Source organism: Orbicella franksi, chromosome 8 (assembly GCF_964199315.1).
Source record: "Orbicella franksi chromosome 8, jaOrbFran1.1, whole genome shotgun sequence".
Classification (NCBI taxonomy): domain Eukaryota; kingdom Metazoa; phylum Cnidaria; class Anthozoa; order Scleractinia; family Merulinidae; genus Orbicella; species Orbicella franksi.
The window spans coordinates 15,007,015-15,023,311 of record NC_138152.1 but is presented as its reverse complement, the minus strand read 5'-3'; the positions used below and the strand labels follow the sequence as shown (position 1 = coordinate 15,023,311).

The 16,297-nt window shown below is 40.0% G+C and overlaps 1 protein-coding gene across 1 annotated transcript; it reads right to left on the bottom strand.

The window, feature by feature from the left end:
- Positions 1–1,344: 1,344 nt before the first annotated feature.
- Positions 1,345–12,884, bottom strand: LOC145494742 (uncharacterized). The gene is made up of 6 exons (XM_081474316.1): positions 11,026–12,884; positions 8,013–8,258; positions 7,303–7,611; positions 5,727–5,999; positions 4,208–4,441; positions 1,345–3,502 (listed from the first exon to the last, which is right to left on the bottom strand). The coding sequence occupies exons 1-6, from the start codon at positions 11,282–11,284 to the stop codon at positions 3,177–3,179; spliced, it is 1,647 nt and encodes a 548-aa protein (XP_081330442.1). The 5' UTR covers positions 11,285–12,884; the 3' UTR covers positions 1,345–3,176.
- Positions 12,885–16,297: the final 3,413 nt, after the last annotated feature.

Sequence of the window (16,297 nt, the reverse complement as noted above, 5' to 3'; positions counted from 1 at the left end):
TAGCAGATGTCATGTACTCACTTCAATCGCCTTCTCCATTTCCGTAGAAAGTGGCGGAGGGTCACATATCTGAGTAATCAAATTACTTATAAAGACATTTTCTCCTCCTTTCTCCTGTGTTCGTCCTTTGATCATCTACAGCTTTCAAGTAGCTCTCAGTTTTGTTGTGCGTTTCGTGTAGGTTGTTAACCCTTTAATTTTCCTAATTTATCGTTAATTTTTAATTTATATCAACCTCGTCCCCAGGGCTTTCTCTACTTGTCAAAATGGTGGGACGGGAGAATACCCTTGGCAATGCTGAGGTAACACCCTTGCTGATTGGCCCATTCATACGAACAGGCTGATTGGTTTAAATGCATCCGAAAGAAATATGGCGGACGTGGCGATTGTTTATAGGAATAAGAAAGGGTTATAGGAGGTTATATTGCAGTTCAGCTCAAGCGATGTTGAATCAGACTGCCGTTAACGATTCGAAAGGTGAATCATTTCCGTTAAATTTTAATTTTCAAGATGTAACCCAATACCATATAGGTAGAAATAAGCCCCAAAAATATAAATAACGAGCATTAATTAAGGCTTTTATTGAAGGACGAGGTTGCAATTTATATACACTGCAATGCAAATTAACGCATGTACGTTCGTATTTGTACCAGTCATATAATAAATGCGAGTGTAAGAAAGCTCGAACAATAAAGGATATGATTTTAAACTTCTTTCAAACTGCATTCGTTAACGACTTGCATTCATAAAATATCCCAATCGAACACTGAATTATAGCTCCCGCTGACTTTGGTTGGCTCTTCTTCAAAAGTTTACGTTGTGGCTAATCTTTGTTTTCATTTTCCTTTGTTCACCATGATTTATTTCTCTTAACACCGTTGGCTTGTTTTGGTTTGTTTCAATCTCGTTCCCAGAACCTACGTGTCTTTTGGTATTCCCGAGCTCCGTGTCTTGGCGTCGACCAAAAGACACGTGGGCTCTGGGAACGAGATTAGGTTTGTGTTCAAAGGGAACTTGTTATTTAAGCTAACAGGATTACAATATAAAATTACATTTATAATGACCATGCACGCGCTTTGATTGGTCAAAAACCCATGTTTTATCAGAGTATAAGACAAAAAAAGCGTGTTTCATTGTTTTCTGCCACATTACCTCTATATCATAAAGCAAATGAAGAAGCCTAAGTCGTGTGTTACACCGTGATAAAACACTCCGGACATTTGAGAACCCTCGAGAAAATGTACATTTCCCTTGTGTTCTCAAATGCCTGTCGTGTTTTATCACAGTGTAATACAGTACTTACGCTTCTTTATTTATTAAATAAAAGGGACTTTGAAAAGAACCCCTCAGAGGTACCAAGTTCCTGCTTTGTGGGGGTGGCTTGTAATTTCTTTTTTACCCCTAAGCACTAAGAGGAAGTCAATTTCCAAAACAACACATTTACTGACACTTAAAAATTTTAATACTGATAAAGACGATTTCTTCGAACACCTTTCCCTTGTAAAGTTGATAGCCTGTGTTACATAGAGCCGCGGCTGTGACACAAAGATGATTGTCAAATATTTCCTGTCATATTTTTTTCGGCTCAACTAAAAGGTACCGAGGAAGGTTCCACTGTGGACTTTTTGAGTATTTTGAGGCTCAACACCCTCCTAAGAAGTACCAAACCTGCTTTTTTTATTCCAAAAAGGCACGATGAGCACCCCCGTCCTGGGATTACTCCGGTGTGAACCTAAAGTATTTAGTTGGGTTGACTCTGGGTTCGTTTGGATTTATGAGTTCCTTGAAGTTAAGGCAGAAATAAGATACTAATAAAAGTAAGAGTCTCCGAAAAAAAAAAAAAAAAAAGGAACGAAGCTCCGTGTTCAAAATGTTTTTTCGTCCACACTAAATCGCAAAGCCGGCGTTTTCAAATTCCGCCGGTATGTAGAGCGTCTTCGAAAAGCTCCTTTTTCGTGACGGTTTAGGGTAGACGGCAGGCCTAGCTGTAGAGATAAAGTTGAGTTTCCGAATTTCTCCAGCGTAGAGTTGACGGGGCCCAAGCTTGATTTACATTGTTTCTGTCAGGGTCTTTCACGCAGAGCAATATGTTAAATTAAAAGTTCCTTTAGAGAAAACCCGAGAGTATTTGTTCAATGGTCATGAATCATACCAGGAACAATCAAGTCACGAACAAGGTATTTCTCTCCAGATATTTTGATTTTTACATAAGCAACGCCTTGGTGTAAACTTTATGAAAAACTATTTAAAAAAGAAAAAAACAAAAACAATACACTTATTATTTCCGTGAGCTGTTCATAACAGCGTGACGGACGACGGTACGCATAGGCATTTTCTATTTAACAATTAGATTTCTGTCGTGTGATAGTTGACGAGGGCGCAGCCCGAGTCAACTATTACGCATAGAAATCGAGAGCGAATAATCTAACTCTCTCGATCACAGAAAAGATAGTGAGTAGCGTAGCCAATCAGAGAACGGCATTCGTGATAGAACACTGCTTTCAACCAGTATGAACCTTTGTCTGTTTTCTCAACAGCCTCCTGGATGATATATCCTGTTTTAACAAGTACTTCCTCGAGTTTGGTACCATTGTTTAAATATTTTGAGGTAAAAGAGATAGAACAAGACGTCAAAATGGTGAAAGCAAATAAATATCAACTAAAAAGAAAAAAAATTGCTAAAGCGATTCAAAATTGTACTAGAATGACATTTTAAATTCTCCAAAATTAAATTACGAAAAAACCGATTCTCGAACTGTTCCTACATCCATCCTTGTAATGCTACATTTTGTTCTCAAAATACTTGTTGTGTTCTTACTCTATAGAATCTTCTGTCCAATTTATTTGACATTTGGTTAAGTAATATTGAAATTGGGAAAGAGATTTTCGATAATCGCTGACCTAGTATTGGACTCTTTCCTTTTAACTCTGAAATTCGTGATCTGTCATTTGCCCTGCGTTGCTGCAAATTATTGAAACCTGACTACTTAACAAACGAACCAGCACGAGTCTGCTAATTAACAATCAGACACGTGTTACATCCACCATTCAGCAATAGCCAGAGTATGGTGGAAAAGTTTATAGACTAACTGAGAGAAACATAAAGCGAATGAAAAAGAACAACGAGCCTTCTGAAACACATTTCTGAAAGAACTGATCACTGAGACGAAATAGCTTCAGCCAAGATAAAACACCTCCACTTCATCAGGTGTGACGTTGTAAGTCCCAGCCAGGATTCTTATCTTGTCTTTTACACCACTCGGAACAGAGTAAGAGGAGCCAAAATTTGCGTAAGAAGCAGAGTTACCATTTGCATTGCTAGAAATGGAGATGTCATGCCCTCCACCAAATGTTGGACCATAACTTGAGCGTCTGTAAATTGCATTTGATGGGCTCGTCACCATGCTCTTAAATGGAGCCAGACCTTCTTTGTTGCGGAGCGAAAATATGAACGCATTGGAAGTGGAAGCAAAAGCACCATAATTATAAAAACCAATCGGACCTGAAGAGAAGGGAAGACAAGTAAAAACAATAATAACATATTAAGCGGCTTTAAGTACAACTCGGCCAATATTTTTTAACAAAAGAAAAAAACGTGAGAAATGCTTAACTAAAAGATTCGACCAAGATTTTTGCCAGCCACATGGAACAAATTTGTGCTCTCTACGTTGACTTCACCTGTTCCTCATGACACATGTCATTCAGTTGAAATTAAACGGGTAATAACACGAGAAGGACTTCGGAATGCGAAAGCCCACGAGACACTAAATCAACAGAAAGTAAAAATAATGGTCTTCAAATAAACGATTATACTAGTGCCCTGACGCTACGGACAGCAGACCGCACACTTCAGACCGCAGATCTGGACTAAAACGGATCAAACTCTGTTATTCCAAAGAGCAAACAACGGATCCCTTATTTCTTTTGACTCGTCCCCATAATTCTCTTATGGACTAACCCTCTGTATTCAATCCACTCTTATTAAACTGTTAAGGACACATGTACCACGACTCGTACCTAGAGTCCCATCGACATTATCATAACATAATGGTAAAACGCTTTAATTTATGAAACGATTACATTACGTAGTCGCGTAGCTGCCACTTCCAATAATTGTTTTCAACGTTATGGGAGTATTTGTCTCTACTACTGAGGTTCAAGACTCAGTTTTAAAGTAGTGAAATAGAACACAGGCAACGTCATTTACCCCAAGGTATATCAGTGTATCCTCCAAACACGTACTGTCCCTTTTTGATGATGGTAACCGTGTCACGTTTCCCATCACACCTGTTGTGAAAGGTACTGGCAGCCCAGCCGTGTGTGGAGGCGCGGTAGCACAGCACCCATTGAGGGTTCAATCCAACAGCAGGCGCCAGGAACTGGTTGAGGTGACTTTGATAAAATGCATTGCCGGATATAATAGCTGAGCTCTTCCACAAATCTGAAAATGGAACGGCTTGCATTCAAGAAAATATTGTACAGTGAACATAATTGAAATTTACATCTTAGTCTTTGCCACCAAGAGGTTAATGGAATTAATTTACACTAATTGTTTGCGCTGAAAGCTGTCGAAAGATGTTCTAACATAAAGAAAGTTCAATCAAATTAACCTAATATTTTATTGAGGTTCAGGATTTTGGTTTTTGGTTTATTAATAGAGCTTTGCTGACATGGGTTTCCTAATAATTTACTGCAAATGTAGCCATCTAGGTTGGCGAGTAAACTACCTCCCAAAGGGTTCGTGACCTTGATTATCCACTACTAAAATTAATTCAGAAGGTGTGGCAATACCTAAAATCAACCATTCAGTTTGATTCATTGCCGGTCCAATGTTTTCCTAAGTACTAAACGTATCGCTGTCCCAAATGATCCCGCAAGACCACTCTTAAAGGTTTTATTTTAGTTTTACGACTTTTTTTTGAAAGAATTAACTTAATCGTAAAGGACTTTTTACCCTTTTTTTTTTAAAAAGTTGTTTTCCTTCTTTTTTTTTTTTCAAAATGTGAGACGTGATTACAGGCTGAGTCCATTCTCAATCACAATTAGCTGCTTTCTGTTTAAGATGTGTTTTTGATTGTTGTTTGTTTATTTTTTGCATTCTGTGATCGTAAGAATATTTTAAACACTTCCAGTCCTGCTGTATTAAATTTCTCATTACCTAGGCCTCGTCGAGACCAAGCTAGTAGAATATCGACCTTTGGTCTATTTTTTGGCGGACCGAGCCCAGTAATCAAGACCTCGGAGTGACATTCTGCTGGCACTGTGGCCTAGCTCTTGGTAAACAAGAAGTACATGTATGTACTCTACGTGTCTTTAAAAAGGAAGAGGAAATTAACGTTGAAGAAACAAGTTGCGCTCGGAATGTCTATATTACGTTAAAAGAAAAGAAGACCTTGAAAACGAAGTTCCAACAGACGACTCGCTTTAAGAATTGCCTGAAGTTAATGTTACTGTTTTATGGACATTGTTGTATAAGATACTCATTCATCCATAATTGATTCTTATAAAAAGCTTTTTGTTTAATTTCTTTTGTCATCTTACTTTTTGTTTATGTCCTGTTTTGCTATATATCTAAATACTTATTTGTGCTTTTTTTCACTTAACAGAGAAGTACTATGTAAAATTCAAATACTGTATTAGTGTAAGTGATTTATATCAGCGTAAACAACCCAAGCATATTTGTGTGTATAAATAAAGCTTATGGGGAAAAAAAAATTGATTTTTACCTTGCTTAACGTAATGTAAGGTTGTCAGTGCAGTAACAGATCCCATCCTATTGGTCGCCTTACACTGATAAGGACCAACGTCTTGAGGGCTAAAGTTGGAGATATTCAGTGTACCATTGGTAACAGTGGTTCGTCCTTGTGGTAACGGCACAAGTCCTCTCGACCAAACAATTGTTGGTGGCGGAAAACCGAAGGCTCGGCAGGAAATCGAGGCTACTGAACTTTCAACAACTTTTGTAAGTCTATCAGGGGTCTTGGTAAACTCTGGAGGAACTTAATGAATGAAAAAAGAAAAAAAACTAAGCTATTTAACCATCATGGCCCTACGATTCATTCCAATCCAGTGCAGATATCTGATTATGTTAGAATTGGTTATAACAGACTTTATTATATGGCTAGCTCCGTGAGCGGGCAAGATGAATCAAATCCTGCGCTGTGATTGGCTACCCGAACGGGCAAGATGGAGCTATCTTGCCCGCTCGGGACTACCCGCCGAGTCCCGCAAAAAAAAATTTCCCCAAAAACCATACAATAAATCTTTTATTGACCAAGCTTGTTCGGTCAAGATGGCTGGATATTGGCTTCGTTCTTTTTTTGCGAGTTTATGCACCGAGACGGAGTCGAGGTCCATAAACACGCAAAAAAAGAACTTGGCCAATATCCAGCCATCTTGACCTCACACTTGGTCAATAACCCATACACACTGGCCTAATGCAATGACATCAGTAATCATGTAGTTTATGATGCAGCAAATAAATTTTCAGAGCACTTTATTAAAACTCACTGAACAAATATCATTGCACGGGTATGTTAAGACAAGACACCAGCAAACTAAAACGAAAAAAAAATGAGAAATCAAAGATATCTTCTTTTCAGTTGACTGGCATGCTTTATAGTTTAATGGACTTTTGACTTTATTTTGACGGGGCTCAAGTCTGCTTCCTAAAGTTTGTAATCACTTTTTATAACTATTAGGGAGAAGGACTGCTGAGTTTAAATTAACCCTCGTACATGCAAGGAGAGGGAAGGGGGGAGGGCGAGGGCGAGATGCATGCCATCTCAACAAAAGGTTTTTTCAAAGTCTTGAAAAGATTTGTTCTAAAATGTTGAAACTTTCAGTAGCCGTTCATTCATCCTTCGCGGAAATTTTTATACGCTAATAGTGTCTCCATGCAGGTTTGGCGAAAAATCTGCTTTTTTAGCATAATTCTACATTTTTTTTTCCAGTTCTCTTCATCAAATAGCAGAAAGTTTTTTTTTTTCCCCCTATATTTTATAAGCATTTTGGCTTGATTTTATGATAATTTCCGCTATTTTTGACGTTTCAAGAAAATAGTGAAATCCAAGATGGCGGATCTAAGATGGCCCAACAAATGACATCATAACAAACATAAATGGCACATCCTGTAGAGTAAGCACAGAGCTATCTACTCAATAAATGTATTACTTTGCTCCTTAACAGAACAAAATCCAAGATGGGGGCTCCATCTAACCCCTCCTCTCCCTCTCTGTACCACTGTGGGAGTTTGACTTTCCTTCTGCGTCCTAGGGTTAAATTCTATTTCAAGAAACATACCTTCCACGAAAAGTTTCACCACCTTTTTAGCTTGTCCCAGGACATTTGTAGCCGTGCAAACATAACTCCCCGAGTCATTGTAATTAGCACTCTTGATTTGTACCTTATTGCCTTGACCTTCCGTATTCACCAGTCCTGTTCCACTTGTTTTACTCCAGGATACCTCAGGCTTGGGATTACCATTAGCCGAGCAGTAAAACGTGGCGGTCTGGTTCTGAGTTACAGTGAGTAGGGCAGGAAATACAATCACTTCTGGAGCAGATATCGAACCTCCTGGGTCACCTTTAGGCCCTGGATGCCCAGTTGCTCCTGTGTTGTATTGAAAAGAGAAAAGAAAATAAACAATATTTGAATTCGACATTTGCCCCAGGGGGCAACCCTCTTACCTGGGATATTTCTTGTCTGTAAAATATACCCTCGTACACTCAACTGTCATGCTTGAATGTAATTGTCAAATTGCATTCAAATGTCGCCATGCAATTATTCAGCCACCGCGCACACTATTGGGTGATAGTATATAATAGCTCAGCCAATCTGAGTGCAACATTTTCATTAGCATAAGAGTAGAATTCTACTAACATAAGTTAGTGATGGTACGCAAAGCCTAACGTCAAAAAAGCAAAAACATTCTATCAAAATTTGACAATTGAACGCTCAGAAACTGAAATAAATCTCCGTTACGGCAGAGCACGAGACTAGATCTTAAATACCTTTTTGGCCCTTGATCCCAGTACTTCCTTTTGGTCCTCTTTCGCCGCGACTTCCTTCGATTCCCTTCGGTCCGGGGGGACCTGCCACGCACACTTTGCCAGGGGAGACACAGTAAGACTCCACAGATTCCTTAATAATGGAGGCTACGTACTTCTTGATTCCATCACCAATTTCTTGAAGGGCATCAGGATACTGGCTGTTGGTCTTTAAGCTTCGACGCGAAATTTGACCGTTGGAATCCATGTCTAAAAAAAATGTCATTTCATTTCTAAGGGTGGCGAATGGTCCTTCAAAAATTCTGGGTCTCGCAAAATTTTACTCGAATTTCCCGGGTCTCACAGTCTCGTTTTTTTTAGCGGTTATGTGCGTCTCGCAGTCTCAATTTTTATACGAAGCTCTCTCGGAGTCTCGACTTTTTGCAGGGTTACTGGTTTCGAAGTTTCGATTCGTTTGTTTGTTTTAAGAAATGACGTCTTCTCGTAACTTGATATTGAATTTCAATAAAGCAACTTTCAAATTTTCGAGAAAAAGTTAATCCTAACTTCTGCCAAATTGTCTGAATTCCACAAAAAGCTACAAAACTTACTGCAACGTCATTTTGGCGCCAAAAAACAGTTATTTTGTTCTAGGATATCCTAACGTAGTGTGTTATAGTCGAATTTCCAGTTCCAGCTTGTTCGCAAAGGCTGGCTAAAAGGCTAAACGGGGAATTAAGAAGCCACACACAACCCACGATAGCTCATGATGAAACCCACGAAGTCGAAGAACTTATCTGTTGTCCCCTGTGGAGCTGTGTAAAGGCACAAGTATTTACGACAAAAGGCTTTTTTGTAAGACTTCTGTACAAGCTCATTCTCGCTCATTCTTATAGCTCTCAACGAAATCTGGGGCTCGAATTTTAAGAGTCTGAGCCCCCCGCGCTCGCACTCAAAACACTTTGAAGTCTGGGTATCGCAATCTAAAAAGTCAATATGTCTCGGGCTCGCAAAGAAAAGCGGTGGCCTCGCCGTCTCGCAAAGTCTCGCATTTACCATTCACCACCCCTATTTCTCCGTCTGATTTCACCAGGAACTGGATGACACATACCTGACGTGACTTATCGATTCTTATTAGCATTAGCTTACCAACTCTTAATAGAAACATCAATATATTAACACATTTTGTAATCTTTCAATTGTCCATTAATGGTCATCGATGCCTGACACTGGTCGAAAAAAACAAAACAAAAGAAAAAAAACAATGAGAATAACCGATTGAGTTAGGTTGAGCGCACGACTTCCGAACCGTATGTTGGCATCCACTAGTCACACCGGATCTATTAACGTTGGAATGCACTCAGTCAAATTAAGCTCACTGGTGGATAAAATCTACATCAGTCATCCAGGCAATGTCTGCATTAGATCAATCTCCAGATTCGAGAGCAAATCTATTTACTGCTTTTCTAGTTGTTCGTGATTTCAATACAGTTCTTTCTGTTTTATGAAACAGGATACGCAGGTCACTAGTCATTGGCATGTCTCCATTTCAGGCTCAAAAGATTATACACAATTTCCGTTGATTGCTTCAAATCCTTACTTTTTTTTTGACAATGTGTTTTGAATCATAGCCTGCGAACAAGCTCCCGGTTAGGTTTAGTGCGAGCTAGCTGAGTGTGGTTTTTGTGGTCTAGGACGAGCGGATTCTTTATTTCACGCTAAACGGCTCGCTTCGCTCTCCGAATATTTTGTCCGCCCTCGCTGGGAGCCTGTTCACAGGCTAATTGAATCAGTAATCATTTCCAATCTTTCAATGCATGCCTATACCGCTGTGTTATGTCGAAACTGAGATCCATCTAAAATAATGACCTCAGAGTTTAAGTGGAGATCAATTCAGTGATTAGTGGGCCAACTTTGTGTTGGTCTGCGAAACAGATTTGTATTACAATCGATATGTGCTCAAAAAACTGAGTAGTTGCGTTAGTCCCTCTGCTGTTATAATCCTCTTTTTACTGTACAGGCACTACCCTGGCTTCAACGGTGAAGATCTTTTGGACTAGCTATAAGGAAGCAAAATATCACCTCTGTACACAGTATGCCCGCGGGGATACTCCCAGAAAAATTTGGTGGGGGTTTGCGGCCCGCAACCCTAAACCCTTACCCTAGTCTATTTATGGCCAAAATCTACGATTTTCCCTACCCAACTTATGATCAGATCAAAATTTGATGCCTTATTTATCACCTGACCCTTTCATCAGAACCCTGTTTCAAACCTGCCTTATAATTAGTTGTTTAGCTCAGACTGATGATGATGGGGGGGGGGGGGGGCTTTTGTTGATAGTCTTATCAATAATGAAAATTGAAAGTAGTTTCTTCTAAAAAACACACCTAATTCAAGACTTAAGTGCAAAAACCCCACCCTACTTATGACCAAAATGGCCAAAATCGATACCTTATTTATGAGCAACACGCCTGAAAAGCCATACCCTTTGAAACCGGCCATATAAGGTAGTAATCCCCCCCCCCCCCCCCTGGAACACCGAGTATGCCATTCTTTCGGGGAGAGATGCAGCCATTTGCGGCCTAAACTTCGCCATTTGCTGTAATCTCTGCTGAATGTATTAACTTAAGGTATGGAAAGATCTTTTAGCATTTATTTGTCATGGATATTCGTATTTAAGTATCGTATATATCAGACTCATCGCAGCCATGAAAAACGTCTGAAAACATGCAAAGCATGGCCACAATAGACGCTTTGTCCGTAAAGTGGTCGTGTAGATTCTGCGCCGGGTTTTTAAATTTTCGTTAAAATTTTGTTTCAATTCTTTTATCTCACCAATCGCCAACAGTAATAACTCAGTGAAAAACGCTGCATCACTCATCTCAACGTTTTACGGTGACGGGAGATGAGAATGATCCCATAAACTTGAAAAGACGAACACGGCTGTAGATGGACATCAAGAGCAAGCATATAACCTTCCCGATGTACCGTCTCTTAAAATAACAAGAGAATGACGACAACAAAACCTTCACTTACCACTGACAATATTAAAGTTCTCTTTCACACCCGATTGACGAGCATCTTTTTCTCCTTTCAGAGCATCTTTGATTTGCTGAATTTGCAGCGTGAATTTTGAATCCATCATTTTCGTATCAAGGACCACTTTCTCCATTCTCACGAACAGCGCGATCGTCAACAGAATCGCAGCAACGGACAAAGCGGAGGACGCTTTGTGAAGATTGCCGCTACGTTTCGCTGTGGGCATTATTTTGCTCTCCTTTTCACAGACATCCATCGCTCGTTGATGCTTTGTTGCGCGGGTAGACGTGAAACAGTCAGTAATTGCGTAGCGCAAGTCGTAGACAAATAATAAATCTGGGCGACTTGGGATTACATTACTGTAAAACTATACAGGGGCCAGGAAAATGAGGAATTTGCCAATCAAAACAAATAGCTTAAATAGCACATGTCATTTGTTCACTTCAATTTTTTTTTCCTGTACACGTTGACGAAGGGGTAACATTTTTGAGAAATCAAATTAAAATTACAGTTTGTCCTACGTTCGTGTTTTAATCATCGGCTTGATTGCAGAATACCTCACCACTCGAAGTATTATTCCACGTAGCCGGTTACGCGGTACTCATTTCAATAGACAAATGAATTCAAAATGGCGCAGCAATGTTATGGGCTGGCTACGCGGTACGTGGAACGCCGTGATAAGGCCATCCCTGTTTTTTTGTTTGTTTGTTTGTTTTCGTTTATTGTCGAATGCGTTTTCTGATTTTGGGTCGGTGAGTCGGAAAAGGAAAAAAAAAAAGAACAAAAATAAAATTAGAAAAGGAGTCTGGAGCTAGGAGGCCCGGTACCTCAGCACAATATCCATGGCGCCTGGAAACAACAAGGTGTGGTTACAAAGTCAACATCGCGGCAATGGAGGAAGGAAAAAAATCGACGTCGTTGTTAAAATCAAACGAGAACAGGGAAAAACTAAAAATCTGTAAGGCAAAAAATTGCTTATGTTTCAGATTAAAGTGTCAATTGTTTGTAATAATGTGTCATTGCCTTCATTGCCCTCTGTGTAACTTTTTTTTTTTTTTTTTTTTTTTGAAAACGCGAAAAAATCTGGGTCGGTCGGACGACGCTAAACAGAGAAAAAAAAAGGGGATGGCCTTACAAAGACAGAGTATTGTACATTCCTGGTTCTTTAAGCGTCAAAGCCTAAGTAATTCCATCTTGAATTTATTATTTCCGCGTACTGCGTACCGCGTAACAAGCTATTTAAGATATACGGTCATCTTGAATTTATCTTCCCCGCGTACCGCGTAGCCAGCTACTTAAGATACCACGCCATCTTGCATTGTTTATTTCCGCGCACGGTACGCGGGATGCCTTGATAACAAAGACAGAGTATTGTGCATTCCTGGTTCTTTAAGCGTTGAAGCCTATAAAGTAATTCCACTTAAGATACCGCGCCATCTCGAATTTATTATTTCCGCGTAACGCGTAGCCAGCTATTTAAGATACACTGTCATCTTGAATTTATTTTCTCCGCGTACCGCGTCCCGCGTAGCCAGCTACTTAAGATACCACGCCTTCTTGAATTTTTTTTATTTCCGCGTACCGCATAGCCAGCCCTTTTCACTAACGCACTCGATGTGGCGGGGTATTCTGCAGATTAATCATTTACAGCTGTCCAGTAGCTCTCAGTTTTGCTGTGCGTTTTGCGGAGGTGGTTAACTTTTTTTATCTAACCTAAATTGCACTGCAGTGCACGTGTGCGCGTTCCTATTTGTATAAGTCATATAATTAATGTGAGTAATCGTAAGAAAGCTGGTGCAATATACCAATTTCGATATATTAAAATTCAGCCTAAAACAATAGACCTCAGCAAAAGGCTCTGGGGAGTAAACCCCATAAACTCTGTGGTTATTCCAAGGAGCCTCTCGCTGAGGTCTATTGTTTTAGGTTGAATTTTAATACAGTCGAACCTCTATAAAGCGGGCTAGAGGTTCACCAGAAAACAACGTTGGGTGTGGTCCAGTTTTCAATTTATCAGATATAAGTACAAACAAATGCAAGTGGAGAAAAAGTAGAACAATGATGGTTATAATGTGGTACATAACGTTAACAAAAGCCAAAGAAACAATAACGTTTCCATATTACCTTCACCTGGTTAAAAGGCGTCCAACTTCGAATCTTCCTGGCCGTTTAATAGAGGTATAAAACAAAACAAGACGGCAAGAGGCTGGCCGCGGCCGCTTAATAGTGGTGGTTGTTGAGTAGAGGTTTTTATTATAGTGTATAGCTGACATTTTTTTTCCAGGACGTTGATTAAATTGGCCGCTGGCCGCCAAATATAGGTTGGGCGCTCGAAGTGTGAATCCTTAACTCCACTTGCATTCATAAAATATCCCACTCTAACACCGAATTATAGCTCCCACTGAAGTTTCTTTGTTGGCCGTGATTTATTTTTCTTAACACGGTTGGTTTGTTTTGGTTTGTGTTCAAGTGCAACAAAGGGATCTTGAGACAAAGGGTGCTCATCGAAAACTTTGAAAAGAACCCCTCACAGGTACCAAGATCCTGTTTTGTGGGCGTGGCTTGTAATTTTTTCACCTCTAAGAACTAAGAGGTACCAATTCTAACACAACACATTTATAATTTTTAATAGTGATAAAGGCGATGGCTTCGAATACCTTCTACTCGTAAAGTTGATAGTCCGTGTTACAGCCGCCCTCTCCGAAAGAACAAATCGGAGAGGGGCGGCTGTGGCACAGACTATAAAGCTGATAGTCAAGTATTTCCTGTCATACTTTTTTTTGGCTCAATACCCTAAACGGTACCGTGAAGGGTCCCGCTGAGGACTTTTTGTGTGTTTCGAGGCTGAACACCCCAAAAAGCACCAAACCCGCTTTTTTTAATCCCTAAAAGGTATGATGAGCACCCACGTCCTGGGTCATTCCGAGTTTTAATAAAAGTATTCAGTTCCGTTGACACTGGGTTCGTTTGGCTTTCTGAGTTCCTTAAAGTTAAAGCAGAAATAAGAGGCTGAAAAGAAAAGAGCAAAGAGGAATAAAAGTAAAAGTCTCCGAAAAAAACATGATGAGAGAACTTCTTGTTACCTGTTCCGCTGAACAACTGAGTGGTCAGCATCTCAACAACGGCATGCTGCCGTCACTCAGTTTAGATTATGGTACTTTTTGCCAATTTGTCAAGCTAGAATTTCAATTTTCAATTATTCACCTTTTGTGAATCAGTTCTGACACTTCTTTAATTTAGTCTTAAGATTTAAACTACCAGCCAAGCTTTACTTCGTCTAATGATAAAATGGAGGGGTTCGTCTTGCGCAGACACGAAAAGCCGGAAAGTACGCTGGCACACTTGCTGTTTTTTCCGAATCTAGCGGGCGCGACATAATAGGTTGACATGTTCCTTACATTTCCAGTCATCGCACGTTAAGGGGTGGACCATTTGACTTCTGAGAGAGGGTGTGAGTGATTTGGAACAGCCACGAATTGTTCGACCCATTCATGTTCTAGGAAATTCTTTTCTCGTGACATGTGTAGGTATGATTCTCCTAGTAACAAGCTTTTTTTCGGCTACCCAAACGTAGGTAATTTTTTTTTTTTTTTCGGCTGTGATTGTGTGCATGTTTTTGTTTTTCTTTTAATTTTACTTTTTATTTATTTATTTACTTATTTATTTATTTATTTATTTTTGGGGGGGAGGGTACAATTTTCAAAATAACCCACCCCACCCCTCCACATTCAAAGGGTCCACCCTTAAAAACTTTACAATGCGTTGCCTTCTCTGCTGAATTTCCAAACATGGAAACGTGATTGTCAGATCAAATTTTCCCGCAAAAAACTTATGGCGGTCTCTTGCTTCCATTTAATGACAAAATTAGAGTCTTTTCGGCCCATTTTCGTGTGTTTTGTTGATAGAGTTAGTTTGCGGGGTGGGAGGTGGGGGCGGGGTTACATCGGGTGGAAGATCGCCACTGAGCACTTCCGAGTTCTCAAACCAAGAAAACAAATGCGCTCTACATCACATTTAATATATATTTGGGAAAAATTTTATACCGAGCTTCCTATTCAAGTGGTATATAGATTAAGAGAGCTCCAGGTACGCAATAGCCAGGCACCACCCACTGCTTCGTCAATTTTTTGCTCTCGCTCCAATTTACGCGCGGCCAGAATGCGGAAAAACTCTTCGTACGGAAACGCTTGCTTCGCAGGCTAGGAACGCAATGGACCTTTCCGGCGATAGAATTATTATGGGATGCTTAGGGGACAAATACTTAACAATTAGACCTTGCGGGCTACGGGTCAATAGCCAATGGGGCGAAGCCGAATGGGCTATTGACTCGCGCCAATTTCGCTACTCGAGGACTATTACTAATAGTCCTCTAGTAGCGTAGCCAATTAAAATGCAGGATTTGCATTGGTCCACTATTTGGATGGTACTAAATACTAATAGCCCTTTTGTCGATCCGAGGCAATTTCGGGCTGAAACTACGAAATAGCCCGAAATTGCCCCACATGCATGCTAGATCATCAGATCATGTCGTAATGCAAATTAGTAAAGTTAAGCGTGAAAAGGGATATTAGCCCCTGGGTATCCCATAGTGTGATAGCTATTAGAAACAATAGAATTCAAAATGATCGCCGTATCGCCGAAAAGGTCCATTCTAAAAGTCTACTCGCACTAATGAATGGCTGATTTCAGACCGACTGAACAACTGATTTATCGGTAGGAAGAGAAGATTCAAAGTTTCTCGTTCTGGTGTTGCGCCAGTGGAGACAGACCAAGACGTCCTTAGTTCATTTGTTAAGTTCTTCATCTGTAATCCTTGCAATTTTCTTTTATAATACCAGCCTTGTTTCCACTTGGTTTATTATTACCTCTGTTTATCAATCTTAGTAAATGGCTAAACGGTTGCCTTTGGTCTGAATGTAACTTTCCTCATCGCAGACCCGGGGTGGTGGGGGGGGGGGGGGGGGCACTGCTATATATGGGCTATACAGGTATGTGCCGCTGTGAAGGGTAGACACTGACCACGCAAGCCTACTGAATCTAAACTTGATTTAAAATGTGTTTGTCAGTGTCTTAAGTTTACGCAGAGTAATACGCTAAATTAAGAGTTGCTCAAGAGAAAACCCGAGAGTATTTTGCTCAATGATTATGAATCATACCAAGCTCATACCAGGAACAATCAAATCACGAACAAAATATTTCTCTCCCGATTAAAGGGCTAGGACATCCAACTTTAGACAATTTCACCTCTGTCTAACAGGTCATAGAATTA

Bases quoted from the DNA above. Each gene is read 5' to 3' on its own strand.
- LOC145494742 (XM_081474316.1), bottom strand. From the start codon at position 11,284: ATGGATGTCTGTGAAAAGGAGAGCAAAATAATGCCCACAGCGAAACGT. The intron at 8,259-11,025 runs GTAAGTGAAGGT...CATTTTTTTTAG, and splicing joins GAACTTTAATATTGTCAGTG to ACATGGATTCCAACGGTCAA. The intron at 7,612-8,012 runs GTATTTAAGATC...AATACAACACAG, and splicing joins TGGGATCAAGGGCCAAAAAG to GAGCAACTGGGCATCCAGGG.